The sequence below is a fragment of the Acipenser ruthenus genome, chromosome 24, assembly GCF_902713425.1.
Source record: "Acipenser ruthenus chromosome 24, fAciRut3.2 maternal haplotype, whole genome shotgun sequence".
NCBI classification, from domain to species: Eukaryota; Metazoa; Chordata; class Actinopteri; order Acipenseriformes; family Acipenseridae; genus Acipenser; species Acipenser ruthenus.
In genome coordinates this window covers 23,972,594-23,996,718 of record NC_081212.1, presented here as the reverse complement: position 1 = coordinate 23,996,718, position 24,125 = coordinate 23,972,594, and the positions used below count along the sequence as shown (strand labels likewise).

The following is a 24,125-nucleotide window of genomic DNA, read 5'->3' as shown; positions in this document are numbered from 1 at the left end:
GGCTCTATGGGCTTATGCTACTGCCCAGTTTTGGCTCTTTTCTGAAAGTGCCCAGGTAACTCTAATATCCATTAGTTTTTACCTACTCCCGAGTGAGACAGTTAACCAGCCCCCAGATATTAATTTCTGAATTCTGTTTGTAAAAACCCAATCCAAGGACTGATACCATAGCCTCTCACTCCAAAAACCACAATATAAATCTATGGTGTTCAATATAGAAAAACATTTGCAGCACTTTGACATCTCTACAATCCACAACTGTTCAAACACCATACCATCACAGTCAAGACAACCACAGAGGAGGAAATTGTGTTCTAAAAGCAGACCCCCCCCCCATCTGTGCTACTTTATCAGGGAGCTCGATCAGTGTAGCCGGGCCCCAGAGAAGGGCTGTTTGGATAAATGAGGCTCTCGTCATAAAGCTGGCCCCGTTTACAGAGTGTCATCGGCACATTAAGAAATGAAGCAATACCATTAATGGAATCCTCGCTGGGCTCACATCCTGCTAGCTTCACCAAACCCTTTCAAATCAAGGCATTAAACCCAGCTCACCAATATTAAAATCAAATCACTCCCAGACTAGTTTGATTACAAAGGAACAAAACAAAAGAATAGCTTGACCTACCGTTGGCTCTTCCTAGAGCCTGGGAGGCAGGCTGCAGCAGGCTTAGCAACATTGTAAAACTGTACGGCATGATTGTAAATTGTAGCTGGAAAAACACAGCTTTACAGGTGTGCACACCCAGACAGAGTGGAGCTCAAATTGAAACCAGAAGGGCAGGGTGAAGCTCCTCAACTACAATGACATAAATTACTGGGATTTACAAGATTTTTAAAGCACTTTTAACAATACTCTTAGAATACACTCACTGTTTAATAATGCACTTTAGAGTTTAATAGCATGACAAACAAACTAATAATTCACATTTTTATCATTTCAAGGTGAAGTACTTCTGGACCATGTTCCACACCAATTCTCAAAAGGAAATAAAATGGACATCGTGTCAAATTAAGATCACTTGACGTTTTAGTGTGCAAAGTCTTGAAAATAAACACACAACAGAGTGGAGTAAGTAATGGAAGAAAAGCATGGTCCAACATCTTTGATTTTTCAAAAAAACATTGCCTGAAATGCAAATATGGACATGTTATATAACTTATACATCAGTATACCAAAAAGCTATCGTGCATCTTTTTATGTTATATACACTTTGTTGTTTTGATAATAAATGCTTATGGAGCTTGACTGCAGAACGTTTCTCATCCCAGTGCTTTTTGTTGATAATCAGACTGCGAGGGTATAGGGTACCAGACACTTCAACAGAAGCATACTCACATGTCCATCATTTTCAAGTGGCTCTTGCGCCCACAACAATGACTCTTGTAACACACAAAGGAGCTTAACATGGGTTTCACTTTTGACGCCATGTGAATCAAGCCACAGTTATTAGCCCCGATTGCTGTACAAAGAAGCACGAAAGGCAGATTTCCATCGGCTGCCATAAAACAAGGGCAAATATATAAAGGGGGACCTGTCTGTGTTGCTTTCAAGGAGGTAAGGGTTAAGTTGGGTCTCATAAAAAGAATTGACATCCATTTGAAAGTATTTGATGCTTCACTAAATATAAATCTCTCCACTGACAGTCTGTTTAAAAACCAACCAGCAAAAAACGCATTCAATACATTTTAAAATGGTTTACTGAGAAAATGCATCTTTCAACAGGGCATCAAACATTATAAGCCATAAAAAATAAAGAATAACTCTTTCCCCCTGGGAACATCAGTGCTAGGCCTCATAAATGTAAGCATTCAGAAGTAGCAGGACTTAACACAACTGGTGCCTGTGCTAGAGGAAGAAAAAAAAAAAAAGGTTCACTGAACACTATTCCACAAATCACTGAGCTATCTCATAATCCTACAAGATTCAGTGCAGGACCTTCAAGAATCTAAACAAATTGTCTGCTCTGAAGTGAGCACTGGAGGGGAGACAAGAAATCCTTCCTGTCTGGAAGGAAGAAAAGCAGAGGATTCCTTTAACCATCTGTGTGCTGATTTTCAAAAATATATAAATCTCCCATGTGTTCAAACAAACCATACTAAATATAATTTGGCATTATCTATCTATCTATCTAACTTCAGAGTTTTATCAATTCCACTGAGTGTTTTTTTTTAATGGGCTCCTCACAGGCTATGGAAACAAGCTCTTTACACCCTCAATACACTCAATACACTCCTCTGGGTTTAAAAGTCCTCTTATGCATGTCATGCAGCTTCTGCAAAACATTTCCCAATAAACGTTGGTGCCGCTATTAAGGAAGCCCAGTCAAGTTAATGATAAGAAAAAAAGCAAACATCATGAAAGGAAGTCACTGCTTGAAGTACTTATCTAAACGCATCATCAGGGCAGCCATCGATGGGTTTATGTGTACTCTATACTTAAAATGCCCTGATTCAGGCAATCAAGAGGCCTCTGTTGAAGGCAATTCAAGATTACACTTTTTGTTTTTTATTGAAACCTGCATACCTATGTTCCTTTAGAAAATGTTTTACAGCACTAATTAGATCACAACAAAAATGTGGCTTCAAGGGTTGTAGCTGAGCCCCTAAACTCTCACTTGTAGCTACCTGATAGCACCCAAGAAACGTACAGCAGCTGCCAATAACCCTGCAGTCAGAACTGCTTTTGATTATATCCGTACTGTGTTTATTGTCAACTTTTGAAGTGTTTTGAGCATAACCTTTCTAGTAAAATACGATAATCTATTGGCTCTGGTCTGCACAAGTGATATTTAGCTCCCGGATGATGACTATTTGGAGGCCTCTGCACTAAACGATTAGTAAAATATGTGTATTACAATTAATGAGGATTTACAATACCGTCCAGGCTATCGATCATAAAGTCAAGAAACACTAATCTGAAATTAAAAAAAATAATAATAATGAGAATGGTTTTGTACCTTGGTGTCATTCACTTGACTGGATTTTGCAATTCTTCATTGTTTTCTTGCAACAGCTGCCCTCTGGCAATATGTGGTGTTCTCTCACGCTGGAATATCTTACAGTGCTATCTGGCAGTGAATGCTGCTTAGTACCAAGGGTATCTAATAATCATTATCATGAAAGGGGACACTTTGCTTGATTTTCCTTAGTGTTTTTCAATTTTGTTTGGCATGTCATACAGCCTAAATCAATATCATGAAAGTCACAGATAGAACCAGACAAAGAACTTTAGATTTGCTACTTAGTGCCATAGTATGAAACCAGAAAAGAGACACATTTAATCTATTCATACACAATGAATTGATATATTACGGTAGCAACATCTCCAAAGTATCTGTACAAGTGGATATGTGTTTCAAATTCACAACACCAGTTATGCCTCTTTTCTGGAAATAATCAAGAGACTTTAAAACTGCAGGAATATGCTATATAAACGGAAACATGCCATTGTTATTGTTTAAATTAGGGTGTAAATAGATTTTGTGAATTCAGCGTATTATTTATATCCTCAGAGAAGGGGTATTTTTCATTGTGGATAGTAGTCTCCCTTTAAAGTTTTTTATGATCTGCATTATTTCTTGTGCACATACATAAACAAACCTCAAGCTGCCAGCACTGAATCAGCAGACTATGTCACCACTTGGGCCCTCAGGTCAATGCTGCTTTCTTGTGCCGCCAGTGCTTACATTAAGTATGTGAAAGGCTAAAGCTGTTCTAAATATTCCTTCTAAACATTTATCCTTCTTAACCCCCCCCCCTCGACAGCAGCATTCCAGGAACAAAAACACTACCCAGGATCATCTTTCGTACCATTACAAAATATAATTCATAAAGATTTTTTTACGCTTTCCGTACTCCGGTTTTGTTAAAGATTCACGACTTTGTCAGCTTTCAATCAATCTTGTTAATTTAAAGCAGCTTATAAACTTAACATGTTAAGGCTGTTTAAGGGGTAAACATAGAGGATGATGTTAACTGCCAATCAAACATATTAAAAAAATATAATAATAATAATAATAATAATAATAATAATAATAATAATAATAATACTGTACATACAGTAATAATACTGCCTGTGTTGAATGAAAATTAGAAATCTATAGACTCCTTATAATACATAATAAGTAGTAAACATATCTGTGTTGATTAAACATTATAAGAATTGTATTTGGACTCTTAAGTATGAATCATTATTAACCTCATTCATATTAGGTCGTGTTTACACTTGTCTCTTCCATTGTCAGGAGCAATCGACTGAGCTCACAGCGGCTGCTGTTTAGACTGTAGGGTTTCTGTTTCTTTAAGAGTCGGAAGTGTACTGTAGTGACAGGCCTGTAATTGGTGGGGTTAATCATTCTAACAGAACTAGTTTCGCTAGATTTGTAAGCCGTCACATCAAATCACGTAGGGTGATGTTGACAATTAAAAAAAAAAAGTTTCGTTTGTTTGTTTCAAATAAACCAAAGCTACTGTGTAACTTGTGTGGAAATCAGTAGTTTTCTTTAAAAAAAATTAAATAAATAAAATGTAGACAGCCACAACTATCAGTGGGTTAATTTGGGGGCAAGTAAAAGTCATTAATTACTCAGACTACCACCTGCCTGTTAATTTCAGAAGTCATTGGAAAATGAGATAGGGTTTCATTTTGACAGACAGTTCTCTGCGTTTTTTGATTTGTGTGGACAGCAGGAGGCCCTCCATAAGCCTTGCATTAAATAATGCTTGAATCATGCACAGGCCCCACATTGATAGGCTGTGTTTACATTATAGAAATCTCTCTAAAATGGCTGGCTCTGTAGACGTTCCACCCATCTTGCTTTTTTTGAATGTGTTGTATATTGGCAAGAGCAAGCCTTTTGACAAATACACCCACTGTGAATGTCTCAACTGAGACACAGCAGACAAACAAACAAGTGACTCAGGTCATTTTATTTTAATAAACATAAGAAAGAATGTGTTCTTCTTATGATTTTTTTTTTCCCCAACAAATACATCTGCCCAGAAAAAAAAGCATTTCTGCCGTGTCAATGCTAAACAAATTGATCACACAAGTTTTATACTTTTTTTTAACCTTGGTATTGCATACTATAAGTAAGAGGAGACAAAAGACAGATATACAGACCTATATTCTCTGTCATCAATGTATAATATATTAACGATCAGGAAATACATCCCAGTCTAGTTTTAGAACTTGAATTAGAAATATTAACACATATATAAAAAAGTAAAATCAATTTGATTTAAAGAACCATAGCTGCGCTTCCTTGAAAGTATTTTATTCCTCCTGTCATTCTGCTCACTTGTGTTGATGGCATTTTTAATAATATCAGCTGAAAAGGGGCCAAGAATGAAGTAACACAGCAGCATGTGTCCTGCAGCTAAGATCAGAAGTTTAAAGACTACTGCAACAGATTTTTATAAATTAACAAAATGCTTTCGGATTAAATGAATATGCAAAAGCAGCTATTCCCAACGTGGTCATTCAGCTAACTTTTCTGTGTATGAACAAAGCTGATTCATCTGTCATCCCCACTAATTTAATCATCAGCTCTCATTCAATTATCCAATATAATATGCAAATGAAATGAACAATTGCCAGCACATGCTAATTATGTACATCAGAATAATTAAATTGGATAGGAGTGGTGGAAGGGAACTGAACTGTCATAAAATCCAAGCGGATTCTTTAATTAAGACTACAAAAATTTAATTAGAATCTGTAATCTGCCCGTAAATTGTTGAATGGCTTTAGTATGTATGAGGACATTATTCTTATTACAAAGTTTTCCCTAAAGGGTCCACCCTTGGCATCATGGGACATGCTTCACTTAACTAAAGAACGGCCAACTGTGGCAGATTGTGAACCAGTGCCAAATCTATGGACCATGCAAACAAGCCAGTTAAGACCCAGTGCCCAGCAGAGTAATCCGCTTCGGCTACACGCATTCAGGCTCTGCTACCTTAGAACAAACCCAACACAGGCTGCCTGTTCAACTGAAAACAATAGATCACTTTGAGATGCCGAGCAGACAGCACACTGGTGGACTGGACTGGTGGTGCCAAGGCATTTAAAAAATTTAAGAGGCTCCTTTTGTTGCTTTTGTGTTTCCTTACACAAAACCTTGCAGTGCTGTTCCCTTTAATTAGTGCATCTTCATGGGCTATCGAGAGTATACATATACCAAAGGCGCCGCCAAAAAGCTCTCTACTGAACACACACAGACAATGAAATAAAAAGCAGAAAAAAAACACTAAACCTGTTATTTTTGCAATAAAAAAAAAAAACTAGCTTCTCCAGCAAAAGCATAACTGCCCAGTTTTAAGAGTTACCTGGTTGTCTTGGTGGTTGACTGTGAAGTATCCAACACAGATGATGACCTCATGAAGCAGGTGCTCGCAGGTGTGATGGGAGCAATACCACAGCAGGGAGCTGATAATGTGTCGGAAAGCCAGAGAGAGGCCCTCAGCTCCTAACACAGACTGACAAGAGAAAGAACAACCATTTATACACCATTTAACAAAATAACGCACTATATATTCTGGGGCAGAATGATCTAAACAGAGGCGTATTTAAATTCCACCTCCTTTTAACTACTGTTGCTATTTTTTCCCAGTAATAACTTATTTAAGCTTTTTTTATTATTATTACCATCACTAAATAAATACAATATAAATGCTATGAAAACAGGGTTTGTGGATATTTAGACACTGTTTAGATCGTAGACCACATTGGAATTGGCGTAAGTACTACAACCTCAAAGCTGCTGTCGGCATTCCACAGAACTGTGCTGACCTTAAGATGTTCAGCAGCAATTCAAAATGTTTTCATCTGTCAGATTTGTCGACTTGGTACTTCCATTGCCTGCCTCCAGTCAGGAAGGTCCACTAAGATATGACTCCTTGTTCACCCTGACCAATCCTGCTGATGGATTTCGGCTACCGTACCGTAGCTGATGTTTCAGGCAGGCAAAAGCTTTTCGCAGAACACTCAATTTAGTTTCCATTAAGGGCTGGCACATTTTAATTAGAACATTGTTTTATATAAATATGATATAAAACTGAATCTGCTTTTAATTACAGATTAGAATCCACCTATGTCAACCCCAGTGAAGTTATGCTTGCCCTTTTGTGTAATAAATGTTTTATGGATGCGTAAAAAGATAATAAAGTCAGTCACATCATTTTGTATTTTATTTTTTCTAAACTATTTTATAGATCAATAGTGAGTATATATTTTTATTACCAGAATATAAGAAATAACGTAAGAAATAAATGTTATTCAATAAGAGTCAAGGATATTCACAATGTTGCCTTAACCAGAGAGAGATATTTTTGTCCATCAACAGCTTTGCTTATTTTTGGACATAAAAAAAAACAATGACTTCACCAAATATTTTTCAGTTATCCCGAATATAACTGTGTTTCAACTAAATGTATTGTATCAATGAATTAAAACACATCTTAAAAGTACAAACTAGAACTGCTTAACCATGCTCCTTTATGACAAAAAAAGAGTTTTCCTGCAGTACTTTTACAGATTGCTCCGAGATGTTTACGATCTTCACTGACTTTAAAAGACTTTTGTACAATGAAATCCATTATCATGGACGAAGCAATTGCAGGTCTCTGTTTGAGGATGCAGTCACAGTGCTCTAAAGATCAGATTGTATCTGAAACCCACAGCCTGTATTTACTAAACATGTCAAAGTGACAGAGCAGCAAAGGGTCAGGAGAGAATCGAATCAAACCAAGAGGGACATCCAAACAGCCTCACAAACAATAACACCTGAGGAGCTTTTATATAATCTTCTACGCAGTGAAATTCTTCCTTTGGTTTACATTCCAGTCCCTGCCATACATACTGTCCTAATTAAGCTGTTCCTTCTTATAAACTTCTGCAACTACCTTCTTTACAAAAACCAACCTCAGATCTCTGATAGGAAACCCAATTACAGACTGCACTGCTGAAGCACTGGAAGCCAGTAGAACCTCAGGCGACGTTGCTCATGAATAGAAAAGTGTTAAACAAGTAAAGGATTCACCTTTCCTAGTATCTATTAGTCACCAGCATGATATCATTTAAAACACAAGGTGATTACAATTTTAGTTAATAAAGTGTTTAATTAAAAAAATATACATAAAAACTACTAAGAAACTACCGCGGCAAGCAGATGTTTCAAATACACTTAAAACAAAAAACTGCTGGAGATCATTGCTAGTAGTAAAAAATGAATGATGTCAATATGTCCGCCTCTGTGGTTGGCTGTTTGTCACTGATTTAGCACAAGGGATTTGCATCTACTTCTCATCGGCGGTGCAGTTGGGACTGGCTCCTATACTAATTGTACATGATCACCCATGTTGTGACCTAACGCTCTGTGTCTAACCTTAACAGATTACTAAAGGTTAGAGGGCGCACAAGTTTATGTACAAAAGGTCAGCTTTGTTCTGAAGGAAATGTTGCTTCCCAATGGCAACTTTGGCGCTCCAAATGGGCAGCTGTCTAAATGATTTGCAGACTATGTTTGTATTTGTCTGGGCATGTTTGTTTGTTTGTTTGTCTGTTTGTTTGTTTGCCAAGTGGGTGAGTGCAGGCATCTGAGGACTGCTTGGCAACAACTTTAATACAGTGGTTTGGAAAAAACACACCTTAAATTGTGTCGGTCTTTATAACTGGCATGACAAACATGCTGAATACCGATCAGTAGTAGTCTCTGTGGACATTGCCGTTCCTTAAAGATTTGTGATACAGTTTCATTTCCCAGCTTCAGTCTTGCTGTGCACCCATATTATCATTCAAACTGTTAACAACAACTGCTCTTCATGTGCATAACATTGCCTAATAATGAACCTTCTTTATATCCAAAAAGATTTCATTTAAAGCCAGCGGTTGTCAACTCTAGTATTCACAAGTAACCCTAACTGGCTAACTTTTCATTTTCCAGAGCACTGTTGGAGGACCAGGGTTGAACACCATCGGTAGAAAGGATCATGTTTACCTGGAATGCCGACAGGTCCAAAAGTGCAAAACTATTCAAGAAGCGAATGCTGTGGATGGCAACTTGGATGACGCTTTCTGGGTAGCCCTCGACAGGACTGGCTGTGTTGGGATCTGGGGTAGACCCGTGAAGGAGGATGCAATAGAGCATGTGGAGCACTCCCACCAGATCAGTGGACTGAAGCAGGGCAGTTAGCCCTGTGGGATCCTGGCGTTTATTGTCAAAAATGCTAGGAGACCTGTCAGAGAAAAGGAGAACTAATTAGAAAGCCTGCCATTAGGAGGTCGGTGGGGTGTGGCAGTGTTAATACCCAGTATTGGTTATTAGTCAGGATATAGTTAAATACCAATGCATATTACTGTCAGCATGTAGGTATACCTGCTTTTTAAAAGATAAAGAGGCTTCCATGTCTTGTCAAAATACATCACAAGAAACACTAATGCAGTATGAAGATGTCTGGCTCCTATGACTGAGCTGGGTTAGTTTAACTGACTTGCTCGAACCTTGTTTCTTTATGATGTAAATGGGAACTACTTGTGTTGCTTCTTAAACAAATTCCATATTTGTTATAACATGTATTCATCCAAATACACAGGTTAAAAAATTACACTCTGTCACTGGCCAAACTCTTAAACAAAATGGTATTAATTCACAAGCTTATGTCTAAAGTGGTATTGCAGTGAGGCTCCCAGCCCTCCTTCAAAACTTCAAATCCACGCAATCCTTTACATCTTGACATGACCTTCTTTGCATAATTTATATCAGCTACGTCGTCTGTGTCTTTCCTGAAAATTATTTCCAGGTTCGTTTCTCTTAGTGGGTAGCTCCAACATAAAAGTTTGTCTAATGTTACCAGAGACAGTAAACTAGAAATGCCACTTATAAAACCGCAGCTCTGAAAACAAAGCAGCAGTTATCTACAGTATTAGTATATTTTCTTCTCCTTCTTGGCTAGCAGATTTTCTAACTATGAAAATAAGCACACCACACTACTATTTTCTAGATAAAAAAACCCAAAAAACTAATAATAAAACGCACAGATTTCAACATTTAAAAGCTCATAATGTGGATTTTTAGATATAGTTAGTAACACCTTTCTGGCAATCCTCAGTGTTTTTAAAACATATTCAATTAAGGATATTCTTCTGGCATTTAAAACAACAGTGAAGCAGTTAGCCAGGCTAACCCAAAGCAGATTTTGGTGCAGGCTCACTTCACATGCTTAGAAATGTCAAGCCCTGCAGGTGAAGACAGAGCTCACACTCAGAACTGCAAGACTGCTTGCAAAAATACCAGTGTTCATTTTTGGGGGGGGAAATAAAAACTACATTACAGAAGTTTAAATAAATCAGACTGTCCCTTTCCACTAATGAAACAAATCCTCTATAATAGAATATATATGCCTAGACTTCTACTTTAATACACCCGTACAATAAATATTATGTAAACAGGCTAATGGCTAACAGAATAATGATACTGTTGTACTAATAATAATAATAATAATAATAATATTAATAATAATAATAATAATAATATACAGATAGATATTAAAAGGCAAGCCACCACTACGAAAACAGGGCAAATTACTAATACAGTATCATACACAGTTCTGTATGTATCTACGATAGAAAAATGTGCGGTTACATATTTTTAAAGTTGGGCTCTAAAGTTTCCATTTTGTTTTGCTTTATCTTCTTTAAAGTCTGACTCCCAAACTAAAGACACAAACTTTTGAACTATTCAGGAAATGAATGAGCCTTACTTCAGCTGTCTAACAAATATTTGTGCATCTTAGAAAACGGTAAGAGTGTTTAAGTGCATGTTTTGCTTTAGCTATTGTGCTCCAACTATAGAAACTTTTTCTTTTTGTTAAATATTCTTTGTCCTAACCAATCCCTGTCTCATCGTTTGATGTTGAAAGCCCAGTGCCTAATCGGACATTGAGTCTCCCCTCCAAAAGCAGACATTTTAGTGCTGCATCAGTGACTCAGTGATCTCAAGAAGACAGTAGAAGAGAGATGACTGACCCCCACAAAGCTTCCAGCCCTACAGGCCAGCCTCTCAGGTGAAAGAGGTAATAGCATGAAAGTAAAAAAAATACTTTGCCTTTATTTACTTACATTAGACACACACACAAACTCCCTGAGAGTCTCGTGCACACACTGCTGTCAGCAATGTCAATCGCCACTCAAGAACTAAAGAGGTCAAAAGTCAGCACTTGATGTCACAATCAGAGACAGAACTGGAGACAAATGTGTCTGAATTTATTGTACAGATTCCAAATGGGCCTGTGTTTGTTTAACGTTAGAAGCCCCTAATAACTAGGTGGAAGTAATAGGAATTCTCTGCAGGTTTTGGTGTGTTCTTCAGATAAAACGCCACGGAGACCTGAAGCCTTGCACAGGTTACAGTCATTTAGCTTCATGCTTTTTTCCCCCATATTATTATTATTATTATTTGTTTATTTAGCAGACGCCTTTATCCAAGGCGACTTACAGAGACTAGGGTGTGTGAACTATGCATCAGCTACAGAGTCACTTACAACTACATCTCACCCGAAAGACGGAGCACAAGGAGGTGAAGTGACTTGCTCAGGGTCACACAATGAGTCAGTGGTTGAGGTGGGATTTGAACCGGGGACTTTCTGGTTACAAGCCCGTTTCTTTAACCACTCGACCACACAGCCATCCACCCTGCCATTACATTGTTTTTAATCACCTGAAACTGAACCAATGCTGAGATGTCAATCTCTGTCCTGCTGGGCCTACTGCTACTGCATGCACAGTTTACTTGGGCTTCTGTGCTTATTGAATGTTTGCCTGCACGGCTGCCAACTGAGAAGAAGTACATTAAAAAGACTTCTGTCCATGATGTCCAATCAGGCCGACAACTGGCCCAAAGTTTGTCACACATTAGTAGGAGTAAAACAATGGTAATGTTATAAACTAACAAGGAACAACACTGATGCGGGCAGGAGCATTGAAATTAGCGTATTCTGTTTCTTACTATATTAATAACAGTAGATAAAATGGGGACAAATTATGCCCAGAAGGTAATTGAAGTCCAAAGTCATCTATTCAGTGGCATATTAAGAAAAGCTAAACCCTATGATTATAGGGTATCTTCTTTGACTAGTTTGAACAGTTTTCCATGAGGTTTACAGCTTATAGGAGATTTTTTAATTACAGAAGTGGCACAAGGAGAAGCATAAGGAACACTTTACAATCCACTCCCTGTGCCGTAGTTATAACTGAGTTACAGAGCTCCAATAAAAATAACTATAAAAATTATGAATTGCTCCTAGTTAATTAAAAGACCTAATCTGCATACGAGTTGCTGAACACGCCACCCATGCTGTGAAACCAATTCTACCCCCCCAAAAAACTGCCAAATGGAGCTTCGTTTAAAACATTTTAATGATCAATTGGACTTTGACATGTCTGTGCATAAAATATAAATAACAAAAGAGGTCAAATAATTTGTTACCCACAACTGCATACTGGAAATTGAAATGTACAGTCATCAGCCTCCGTTTATGGAGTGCTTACAGTCTGTAACGGAATGGAATGTTGATGTTAAGGAGTCTGAATGGGGTTAGACATTGGCTTGCACTGCTGGGAAGTGCAGGTAAAGAAGACGATTCTACAAATGCAACTACTTAAGAGATTATTCCTAGCTATTGGAATGCATATTGGTTTAAGATCAACAGTTCACTGTACTGGTTCCACGTCAGCATTTGTGGATGGCTTTTTAGAGGCTGAATTACCCGCTCATCCCCATATGGGTGGTCCCTTTAGGGCAGGAATGAGGGACACTCATTACATACTGTGGGAAAGCTTTAGTCTTTAGTGCCATCTATCCAGTACATTTCAAAACCATGTGAACTCTTAAGAGAAAAAAATACAGCAGTGTTACAACAGAAACCAGTTTCTATTTGTATATTAATATCTATCATTTATACTAACCAAAAATAAACACAAATTTTATTTGTATAAAACTGCGTATGTATAACCACAAGTACTGACTGCATAAACGTATATGGTAATGCGTTTTGTACCAATATTATATGAAAACTTTGTTTAAAAGACAGCGAAAAACTAAAACTTAAAAAAAAAAAAATCACACAACAGCAACATTGAGCTTGATGTAATCATCTTTCAAGTCTACCAACTCAGGCCATTGTGACACAGAAAAGAGCAAAGCATTGAAAAGCAAGTCAGACAGGAATTCCTGTTAATCAGGGAGTCTTGTAAAGCAACAGACAGTGTATATTCCCTGACATATATGTATCATTTATCAATCATAAAACTGGTTTAGGTGCTTAAACTGGACAGGTAGGAACTCTTTGAGAATATTAGAATCAGCCACCAATAACTGACTTCTGATGGCTAACAAAGAGGATGAATTCTTAGAGTGCAAAGACCCTCTGGTGTTTTACAAACAGTGGAGAGGAAAAGCCTTTTTAGTTTTCAGAGAGTAGTAGCTGGTATGATGAAATATAAAATACTAGTTTCTTCTTGTTAGAAATGTATGGCCACATTACTGTACGACAAATTAATGACGAAAGCCTAATCCACGTTTATTATTATTATTATTATTATTTATTTATTTATTTATTAGCAGACGCCCTTATCCAGGGTGACTTGCAATTGTTACAAGATACCACATTATTTTTTTTACATACAATTACCCATTTATACAGTTGGGTTTTTACTGGAGCAATCTAGGTAAAGTACCTTGCTCAAGGATACAGCAGCAGTGTCCCCCACCTGGGATTAAACCCACAACCCTCTGGTCAAGAGACCAGAGCCCTAACCACTACTCCACACTGCTGCTTAAAGTCATGAAGGGTGAGAAAGTATTCTCTCTTCTGATACTTTTTTTTTGTAAACCTATAGGAGGCTGTATGGTCCAGTGGTTAAAGAAACAGGCTTGTAACCAGAAGGTCCCCGGTTCAAATCCCACCTCAGCCACTGACTCATTGTGTGACCCTGAGCAAGTCACTTAACCTCCTTGTGCTCCGTCTTTCGGGTGAGACGTAGTTGTAATGACTCTGCAGCTGATGCGTAGTTCACACACCCTAGTCTCTGTAAGTCGCCTTGGATAAAGGCGTCTGCTAAATAAACAAATAATAATAATAATATAGAAGTACCCTAAATCTCTAAAACACTGTGTTAATCACATTAAGCTACTGATTATACAAATTGGTGAACCGTTTAAACAGGCAATTCCTTCATTATTTGGTTAACTAATGTCAATGTATATAGAATGCCGCACTTATCACCTGAGGCATGATAAAATTGTTCTCATAACCAGGCTGTTCACAGAACAGACTTAATCTGAAACAGCAAGTCACATGACTAGACAATGAATGAACAAAACAAACAGTAAGTGTCATGTTTTAGTACACACTCTCAGCGAGTCACTGGACTACATATAGTAAATATAAACCAAACAATTAATAATAAATAGTCATAGCCTTATGTCTAGAGCTTTCTATTGTTGCAACACAGTAAAGTGTCCTCTAAATCTGTTTGTGGATTGCAACCCAGTACTGCCGGGAGCAGCCTTGGCAGGCTGATTTGTAGGTTGTCAAATGCAATCATTGCAGGTTGTTTCCTGGTACAGTAATGTCAAAAGTCATATAAAGGAATGAATGAATTCAATTCTGAATAGATCTGCGGTCCGCTGCTTTCATCTGTAGGAAACAAATCCAGTTTCATGGCTAACAAGACTATATTTATCATACCAGAGCCAGTCAATAGTAGCTGACTGGAAGAAAATGGAAGCAAAAAGACACTGCAGGTCTTTGACACCAGGGTTTTCTCTCCTTTAGGTTAAAATGTTACATCAGGATGCTCAATCTAGCACGACACACAAATAGTGACTTGCTGACTTACACTTACTCAAAAACAGTACTGTGTAATTACTAACATTTTCATGTTAACCCAGTAGGAAATGACACCATTTATTAATACAAATAAATTGAAGATTTTATCATCAGGTTCAATTTTGCTTTGTGTTTACTATGGAAAATGAGAACTGTTAAGTTGACCAAATACATATTATTTTAACATCAAGTAATTACAGAAGAAAAGTGGAGCAAACTTTGCACTGGAGCAAAAGCTTATTAAATCTAGCCCAAGAAGTCTTGGCAAAGTAAATCCAATCCATGGAGCCCATCCACTGGGCATCTTACCTGCCAGTCACAGCAAAGCACAACTTGCACATGCCATGTAAGAGCTCTGTAGCGTGTTGGAGGAAGGTTGCCATCTTTGGATTCTCATCAACAGGGCCTTGTATAGAGAGGAAGCAGCCATACAACTTGTCAATCAAGCCCATGTACACTAAGTAACTGGAAAAGAAACAGAAAGGACAAAGGTTTTCATTACAATTAAAAAGTGTTTACATACTGCTTATCAGGATCAAAGAAAACCTGTACTAACCCCATAGTCCCCCACAGAATCACTTACAGGAGATACACATAGCCAGCAGTTCACCGCCAAACCTGTTCTCCCTTCACGCTCTCAATGCAGCTACTGAACTGAGATCCACTGGGTGGGTTCTGCCATAATCCCACTGTTTGGAGGCTTTTTGGTGTCAGAAATTGTTATTATTTGCAGAAAAGAGGGATTGTTTCATTTATATAATTCCTTCACAGTATATCCTGTGGTTTGAACATTACATCCCATAACACAAATATGGGAAATTTAAGTTTACAGGCTCAGTATTTATTGAAGAACTAAACTGCGGTGTTAACTTGTTTGTTTGGACAGTAGTTACCACAATACAAAACAAAACAAAAAATGAAAACAAGTATATGAATTTTTGTAAGACAACCAAAAAAAAACAAAAAAACACATAGAACAGCAAGAAGAAAAACAGCCTTGCAAGAAAATGACAGACATATGTATAGTTTCATTAGGAATCTTCATAAAAACATTACACAGAGTGGATTCATCAGGAAATACTAAATGGGAAAATGTATTTTGAGGCTTTAATAATTTAGAAACCCAGCTAAAATATTTAACATGAACTTCCTGAGCCCCAGAAGAACAACGAGCTACACTGTAATTTGTACCCAAAACACCAAAGCGGACACCTGATACGGTACCTTGAAGGTAGCCTCCCAGTGTGACAACTTCTTATTATAATATTGCTAATTTGTCTGTTTGTGACAGGTTTGAAGAGAATTCTCTCCACTCAGTAACAAATCACTCTTATATGCACGATTACCCTGTCTCCATGTCTTTAACCACCCTGCTCAGCATAAGGCCCCTCCAGAGAGCCCCAGGGCCTGGGGCCCTGAGGAGTGCCTGGGTTTAGCCCACCTAGTGTCATATGACCAGGAGTACGAAACTATCAATCAGCAGACCTCCCACCATGTCATCCCTATTCACTTCAGAAGAAAACAGCCTTCTGAAAATGTAACTTCAAATCTTTTTTTTTTTTTGTCTTCTCAAAGAGGTGCTCTCAAATGTTGGTAATTAAAAAAAAAAAGTTCTACAGGGTACGTGTCACTAGAACTAAAGCTTATAATTCTGACTTTATCCTTTACTATACTTTCCTTAGACAAAAGGAATACAAAGTGTTTTTTGCTTTGATGACTTAAAGGGTGTATCAATGTTCTAGCAGTATTTGTGCGAGAATGTAGATTCTTGTACAGCGTGTTACTTATGTTACCAGTAAATGCATTTTACTAAAACATTTGTGCTTCTTAGAACGTTTGGACTATTAATGGATAAGATATATATCTTTTAAGATCTTTTTGTCTGTTTGTTATCCATTAGTGCATGCTTATCTTTTTGTACAGTACATAATATTTACAACAATGGTCATTTGCAGCTGGTTTTATACTCTACTGCTGTAATTCATGATATCGCTGAGGTACATAAAACAGCTCCACGTGCACCAATGTTTAGACTTTGTACATCTAAAAATCCTCATATTTTGAAAACTGAAGAAATGTATAAATCCACTGAACTGTTGCAGTGAAAAGTTGTTTATCTGATACAGAGTAGAAACATAAATGAAAGCAAGGCATGTCTGTAAAATGTAAAAAAAAAAAATAATAAAAAAAAATCTTTGACAAACAATTTGATGCGGTCTCAACACTGATATCAGTACTTAATGGGACTTAAATACTAATTGTTTCGCATTTATGACACACACTTTCCAGTAACGGCAACTAGCCATTACCAAATACTACCTCCCAGCCAAGAATATAGATAACAAATCAAAAAGGTGCCATGAAAAAATGGGTTACCTTGACCTACATCAACAGCATTTAGAATTGCACATCCAGAGATTCCCAAGATACATCCTTCACTGTGAGCAACACTCACACAACTGGAATTCATAAAGTTTAATCAAATTTGGGCAAGTGGTTTTGAAGACATAGCATTACTTTAATATCAGGTTTCAACACAGATAGATTTGTTTCTCGAGATACAGGTAAAGATTTAAATGTGACATGTTTAACTATGTACGGCCACCTACACTTTTAACCCTGTTGTAAATATTCATTTGATCTTGTCAGGTAGCAACCTTTTATGACCAATATCTATCTTTGATGACTGTTGAGCTGCTATACTAGTATCAATAGGGAAGAATTACGTTTCTAAAGGAGGAAAGGGTTCATGAGGACTTTTCTACAACTTATACATCTGATGTAGGGTTTATATTTTCATAATTAAAATCGGATGCATCAACTGACCACCATCAAGTAAGTACACAATTTTTAGGGAAATCCAAGGCAGCAGAAGAATGCTTTAATCTTTCAAAGATGCACTGAAAATGTATATGTTTTCTTTCAGTCTTTGTCCTTAATGAAACACAGACAGCCTTCACTTAAACTAGGAGTGTCACATCTTGAACACAGCAGATTTTGGCTCCACTCAATAGAAATAGAAGACAGACATAAGATTTAGTCTTAAGCTTCAGCATGAAAGACATAAACAAAGCTTTAGCATGAAACACAAACTTTAAAATGCCAGTATGAAACGTTGTTATTATTATTATTATTATTATTATTATTATTATTATGGACATTTTAGAGAGCCGCAATGTCTGTTCTGGGTCACGCTGCCTTGTATCCAATATCTTAGTTTCCTTAGAAGAAACTGATTGTCCAGGCCAGTGTGGGCAACAGTGAAACCTGATCCCATTCTGATCTCCTCCCATCCCAAGTGCCCACATATTGTCTGTATCTTATTGTGACGGGGTGCCCACCCCTTGTATATATAAATTTATTTATGTATGTATTTTCATTTGTATTGCTGTTATTATTATTATTATTATTATTATTATTATTATTACATTGTGTTTGTGTACGGACATACGAAAGCCGTCCGATATTATTATTTATTATTTTAGACTGGCGAAAAGGTTAAATCCCCACCCTGATAAAGCCAGTGGGAATGTGGCTGGAGCCTTAATAAGGTAATTGTTTAACAGGTAATTAAAGCTCCAGCCACAGTATAAAAGACCCACTCCAGGCTCAGAGCAATTGAGAATAGAGAGGAGTTAAGAAAGCAAACTAAAGTACGTGTTATACAAAATAATCATTATTGTTTGTGTTATTTTACTTTGGCCAATGTGCCCATTTGTTTTGGTGTGTTTGGTTTGTTTAATTAATGAATAAAAAGCTGAGCACCACTGCGGCTCAGTTTAGCCCCGTACGTTTTTGTGTTTCTGTTTCATTTCCTGGTCTGACGTCCCCACTGCAGCTCTCACTGCCACACTTATGTATCAATCTATTCTTCTGATGCTGCATGATTATAATGAACTGCTGTCACTAGAGACAGCTTTTATGCTTAGAATTTTCAAGAAGGAAGGGGTTAATAACAGCACACAGCCACAGTGGTATGTGTGTGTGAGCATGTATGTGTGTGAGTATATGTGTGAGTGAGTATGTGTGTGTAGTTTTGAACTCATTTTTACCTGATGAGGTCTTGTACCCTGCAATTTAAGGCCTCGTTTGGGGAAGGCTTGTTTTTCGTTTCCTGTGTTGATATTCTGGGTGTGCCGGGCTGACTGTTCCCCTCAGGGAGATTGGAGAGCAGGAATCCCAGAACTGATGCAGTGGTCTTAAGGAGTCCTGTGGTCAGCCCTTCAAATACCTGTTTGCTTACACTCCTTCCAAAAATAGTTTTATCTTCATCAGGAACATGCAACTAAAGGGGGAAGACAAAAGAAAAGAAAACCCCAAATCAACTAAACTTCTTTACCACTCTGTTAAATAGCTGGACTTCCACAGTTTCAAAGTTGGAGGCCTGTAAAGGTGTTTCTCAAACTTATTTTGCCTGTACTGGGATTTACATTTTCTGCTTCACTCAAGTCATTTTTGGTCTCAGTTTCTCTCTACTCCTGTGCTGCTTGGCTGCAGTGGCAAAGCAGTATTGCAGTATTTATTTTAAATCTTTAAACAGGATTAGCTGCTGTGATGAATTTTGGAGCTCACAGAGGTGTCCTATTCTGACAACAGTTGAAAAATGACACTTACTAATGATAATACAAGACCTAGAAGCAAACTATACTGTCTGCAGAAGTGAGAAAAAAAACAAAATAGTATGACTGTGGCCAAAAGTTTTGCATTACCCTATAAAATGAACACATTATGCTTTATAAAGTCGAATGAAACCTGCTGAATAATGTTACGTTAGCACATTGAATTACATACCGCTTTGTAGTTTTCCATATATATATATAAAAAAACTGAAAAAATGGAAAAATGTGACGAAGGAATAATAATTGTGTACTGAATAAGGATATTCAGTACACAATATCTGAAAGACACTGATGGTTCGATATAATCTTAACTGCTAGGATGCCTGAAGTTTGATCATCTACTCTGAAGCCAGTTAGCAATCATGATTCTTCAAATGATCTCTCTAATATATTTGTAAGATTGTTTCCAGTTTCTATTTAAAACTGCTTGCATTTTTTATGACTGGGATATTCAAAATATTAATAAAATATGAGCTACATTCAAGCTTTCAGGCAAGGCCTGTCAGACTGTATTATTATAATGCCAACCTGACCAAAGCTAGCTAATGCTATTGTAAATCTGTGATGATAGACCAGCAGAAAGGCTTTCTGTTTAATAGAAATTGTGCATACTGATGGGAAAGCAATTTCAGACAATCAATAGTGTTATATGTTTGACTGCTATTTAATTTCACTAATATTATATGCTTTGTCATTTCATGAAATTATGTATTTAATGCTTAGAAGTGTAGAATCACAATGATCAACTCCAAATCTCAATTCAGTGACCCCTAAAGAAAATGTTAAAAATATATATGAAACAGCAAGAAGTCCCTCCATGTTTTGCAATTGTTTTTGTATTATAATTATAATGTTGTTATCAATAGCTGCTAATTGAAAGATAAATGGTAATTTAACATGTGGTGCTTATATTTTACAATGCATTAAAATTAGCCTATATCCTTTTAATTAACACACCCCTCCCTTGCTTAGGTCATTAGAAATCTAAGTTTGAATCTTGTAACACTTGATGACAAAGAACAACATGCATGTTATTTTACTATTCATTAGCTTTGGGCTTTAAGTTGGTGGTTAAAACTCACAGTGGCAGACTATTTCTGGTTAAATGCCAGGAGTCAGCCAGTGAGAAGTCTCTGAAGCATGCACAGATAAGGGAAACCAAAAGTCAGCATAACTCAATGGAGATAACACATGTGGTTAACTGAGGACATTTTATATGAATCATCTAAATGGGAAATCAACATCCACAAAATATTGAATTAATTACTACTTCTTCTTCAACATATTTCTATAAAAAGTGTATGAAGATTCCTGGCTATTGTCATATAGACAGCATTGGTAAATAAAGAGGGCTACTCTACTTAATTGTGCTCATTACAGGGCAGCACAGAACCAGGTTCATGCAGCTCACCCACACACACTTTGACATGATTCTGCACGTGCCTCTAGCGGGTAGCAACTTCTATCAACGCAAGAGGCTTCTCTAGGTGTAGTAGACAGCCCTGCAGCCACACACCTGACATAACTAACTCAAAAGAAGGGATTTAGAGTGTAAGAGGCAATACAAAAATACTCTTCATATGTTTAATAAACAGATCGATCAGCAACTAGATTTTCGAGTTGTGTATTTTTGGTCACGTATCAAACTGGTTTCATTAGTCAACAGCAGGAATATGTAAGAAACGTTAAGTTGCACATTTCAAGAAGCATAATGCACTGAAAATGAAATGATTATTAAATGAAATGATTATTAAGATGCTTGGTAATTCCACCAGGAATCATCTACACCTGCGGCCCGGTTAAAACTCTCACAGAATGACTATTGTTTGCAGCTAAATTGGTATCTGTGAAACCAGCTATTAATGTTCAGATGCTTCCACTATATCCCCATTGCCAGGGATATGCATCCCCAGCAGGAGATAAGAAAAACACAGGAAGTATGAACCCCATCTAAACACTGACAAAAGAGCAACATTTGAGCTCTTTAGAGATAAGTGTGTACGATTCAATCTGTGATACGGGAAAGAATAAACTCAAAACAGGCAATATGTTTACTAAACAGCTCAGCTATCTAGGTTCTTATTACCTGCTTTAGGAACGGAAAAGACAAAACAGGCATGCCAGCTGGAACATAGCTGTGTGGTTCAGGTACTTACTCATTACAAGTAACAATGAGAGGATGAGGGGCTCAGGTGTTTGGCATCATTTTTGCCATTTACTGCCTGCACTGAAGGTGTTGAAGGATTTCTTCTCATGTGCAACTAGCCACACTGTGTGCTGGCTCGTTCACTGAGAAGAAAACAGGGCTGTGGCTGAACGAGTGTCTGGCATCTACCTTTCACTGCTTTTAATTCAAACTACATGCATAAGATACTTTCTACAAGAAATGTGGCGAACAGACTCACAATTCTATTCTTTTGTTATGGTTTCAAATGTAAAATGAAAATACACTGTATACATTTTTAACAACTGTAAATTGAATACATAGTTATGTTTAGACAAAATATAAGTGAGAGAGACAAGGCCCTATCTTTATGTGTTTTTTTTTTTTTTTTTTTTTAATATAACCTAGCATTTATAACAATTTTGCAAACAACATTTATATTAATTAGAACAACTCATTATGGGTTCCAAATAAATATTCCTCGAAATTTTGTGTATTGTATAGTGAATCAATATTTTTCCCCCAAAATACTTTTTTTCAGCAAAAGATTTGCCTAACGACTGATATGTGCACAGACAGATAGGAGCTGTTCAATTGAAAAAATGGGTTAGAAACATTTTAATATAGGACACATACCGTTAACTGATGAATAAGCATGTCCATTAGGAAAGTGATCTTGTTACCAAATAGAACGTAAGCGCAGTTGCTCTGGCAGCTACTGCATGCCAAGTAGTATGTATTTACAGCACTGCACAAGGACCTGTGGAGAAGAAGAGAAGATAGTGGTTAGCCAGCTTAAGACGGACGAATATAGAAGCATCACAAGTGTCTGTTTGTGGACGTTAACCTTTTCATGATAAAAGCAGCATATCAATCACAGAAGAAATGGGACTATAGCGACAACATGGAAGGACAAAAGAATACTGCAGTTCTGCACTAGGCTCAACTAAGCATCTATACTTCAAAGAAATTGTTACAGAGAGAAAGAGGAAGCCCAGGCCTTATCAGGCTTGAAATGGCATAGTATCCAGATAAAAAGGGCACGGCAATGATTGTGTTCATAATATTTCAGTTTGGCGAGGATTACTTAACTTGCTGTAAAGCACAAAAGACCTCCGCAGATCTCTGCAAATGTCTACTCTTGGCACTATCTACTAAAGTGGTCTTAAAAATAGATTTTGGAAACGATCGTCCTGCAAAGTTTTAGCATAACTATCTGCCTACTTCAAATGAAAAAGTTTTGAATTCTAACATTGGGATTAAACCATAAACAAATATTAAAAAGATAAGATTTAACTGAAGACAAAACGACTGAGTTTACACAATGCTACTTTTGTGCAAGTGTGTTCCGATTTGCCAGGCTTTCACTCCCTTAATGAGACTCCCAGGTAGGGTCCTGCAGTTCTCTGGTATATGGCCTGTTCTACAGTAAAGGGTCGTGGACATTCAACCCATTAACTTAATTGAAAAGAGAAATGTAATTCTAATTTTGTTTTGATATTTATTAGTTTTGCTCGTGGACTTGCAGGTGTATTTAAATATTATTCTGGTTAGACATCTGGTGGTAACTACAACTAGAATAGCCAAATCAGGTTAAAGCTACCTTGATATGAATTTTAATAGGATCATCCTCTAACATTCGGAAGAACAAACAGAGCAAAATCCTGACTTGAATTTTAATCATACCGTCTCTTGTTCTGGTATCGTAACAGCAGTTTTATTTCACAATATCTTTAGCATTTAAGTTTCTTCTTGACATTCTTTGAAATCTTTACAATAAAGGTATCATTACTTCTTCTACATTCTTGTCATGAAAATAACAGTTCGAAATTCAGACCCAGAAGTCTAATTAAGTTCGAGGCTACAAATATCTCAGATAAACTATAGTGTCAGAGTTTGGGAAATATTGAAACAAAATGCCATGCTACATCAATGGCACTAGTCTTAAATCAGATGAACGTCAATAGCATATAAACCCTGATAGCTCACTCAGTGTATTGGTATTCTTGTATTGAAAGTAATAAATGCCTTTATAAAGATATATGCAAAAAACTGACTGACCATTGAGCCTCTGGAGATGTGGTCTGCTCAAGCCTATCCCTAACCCTTCCATGATTTAAAAGAATCACTGGAGTATAGTGGAGTTACGATACTGCCTCCATTCAGTCAGAATACATAAGTAACGTGAGAACTGTTCCAAGCTGTGCATACTGGGCACGGCACCAGCTTTGAAAATGAGGGATTGATTTAACTGGAAAAAGGCACATTTGTATACCTTTGCCAACCATACTTTTCGGTAATGGAATTCCGTCCCATTTCAGGTTTCTGTCTGAATTGAAAAACACTTTTAAAAACAGTATTTCCAGCTTGTTTCTGTTACCGTCTCTGGATCCCACTCCATCATTTGATGTCTGGTCAAAGTGCATTTGTGATAAATCAATGTATGCTACTGT

General features: G+C 37.2%; 1 protein-coding gene across 4 annotated transcripts in view; it reads right to left on the bottom strand.

Moving 5' to 3' along the window:
• The window catches only part of LOC117429196 (S phase cyclin A-associated protein in the endoplasmic reticulum-like), a 96,448-nt gene that overhangs the window by 3,628 nt on the left and 68,695 nt on the right, over positions 1-24,125 (bottom strand). For all 4 annotated transcript variants that reach the window (XM_058998845.1, XM_058998843.1, XM_058998844.1 and 1 more), the window contains 5 exons: positions 22,309-22,432; positions 18,942-19,174; positions 15,199-15,354; positions 9,000-9,237; positions 6,331-6,480 (listed from right to left, as the gene is read on the bottom strand). In XM_058998845.1, the coding sequence (XP_058854828.1) occupies positions 6,331-6,480; positions 9,000-9,237; positions 15,199-15,354; positions 18,942-19,174; positions 22,309-22,432 (901 nt within the window). The remainder of the gene's footprint in view (positions 1-6,330; positions 6,481-8,999; positions 9,238-15,198; positions 15,355-18,941; positions 19,175-22,308; positions 22,433-24,125) is intronic.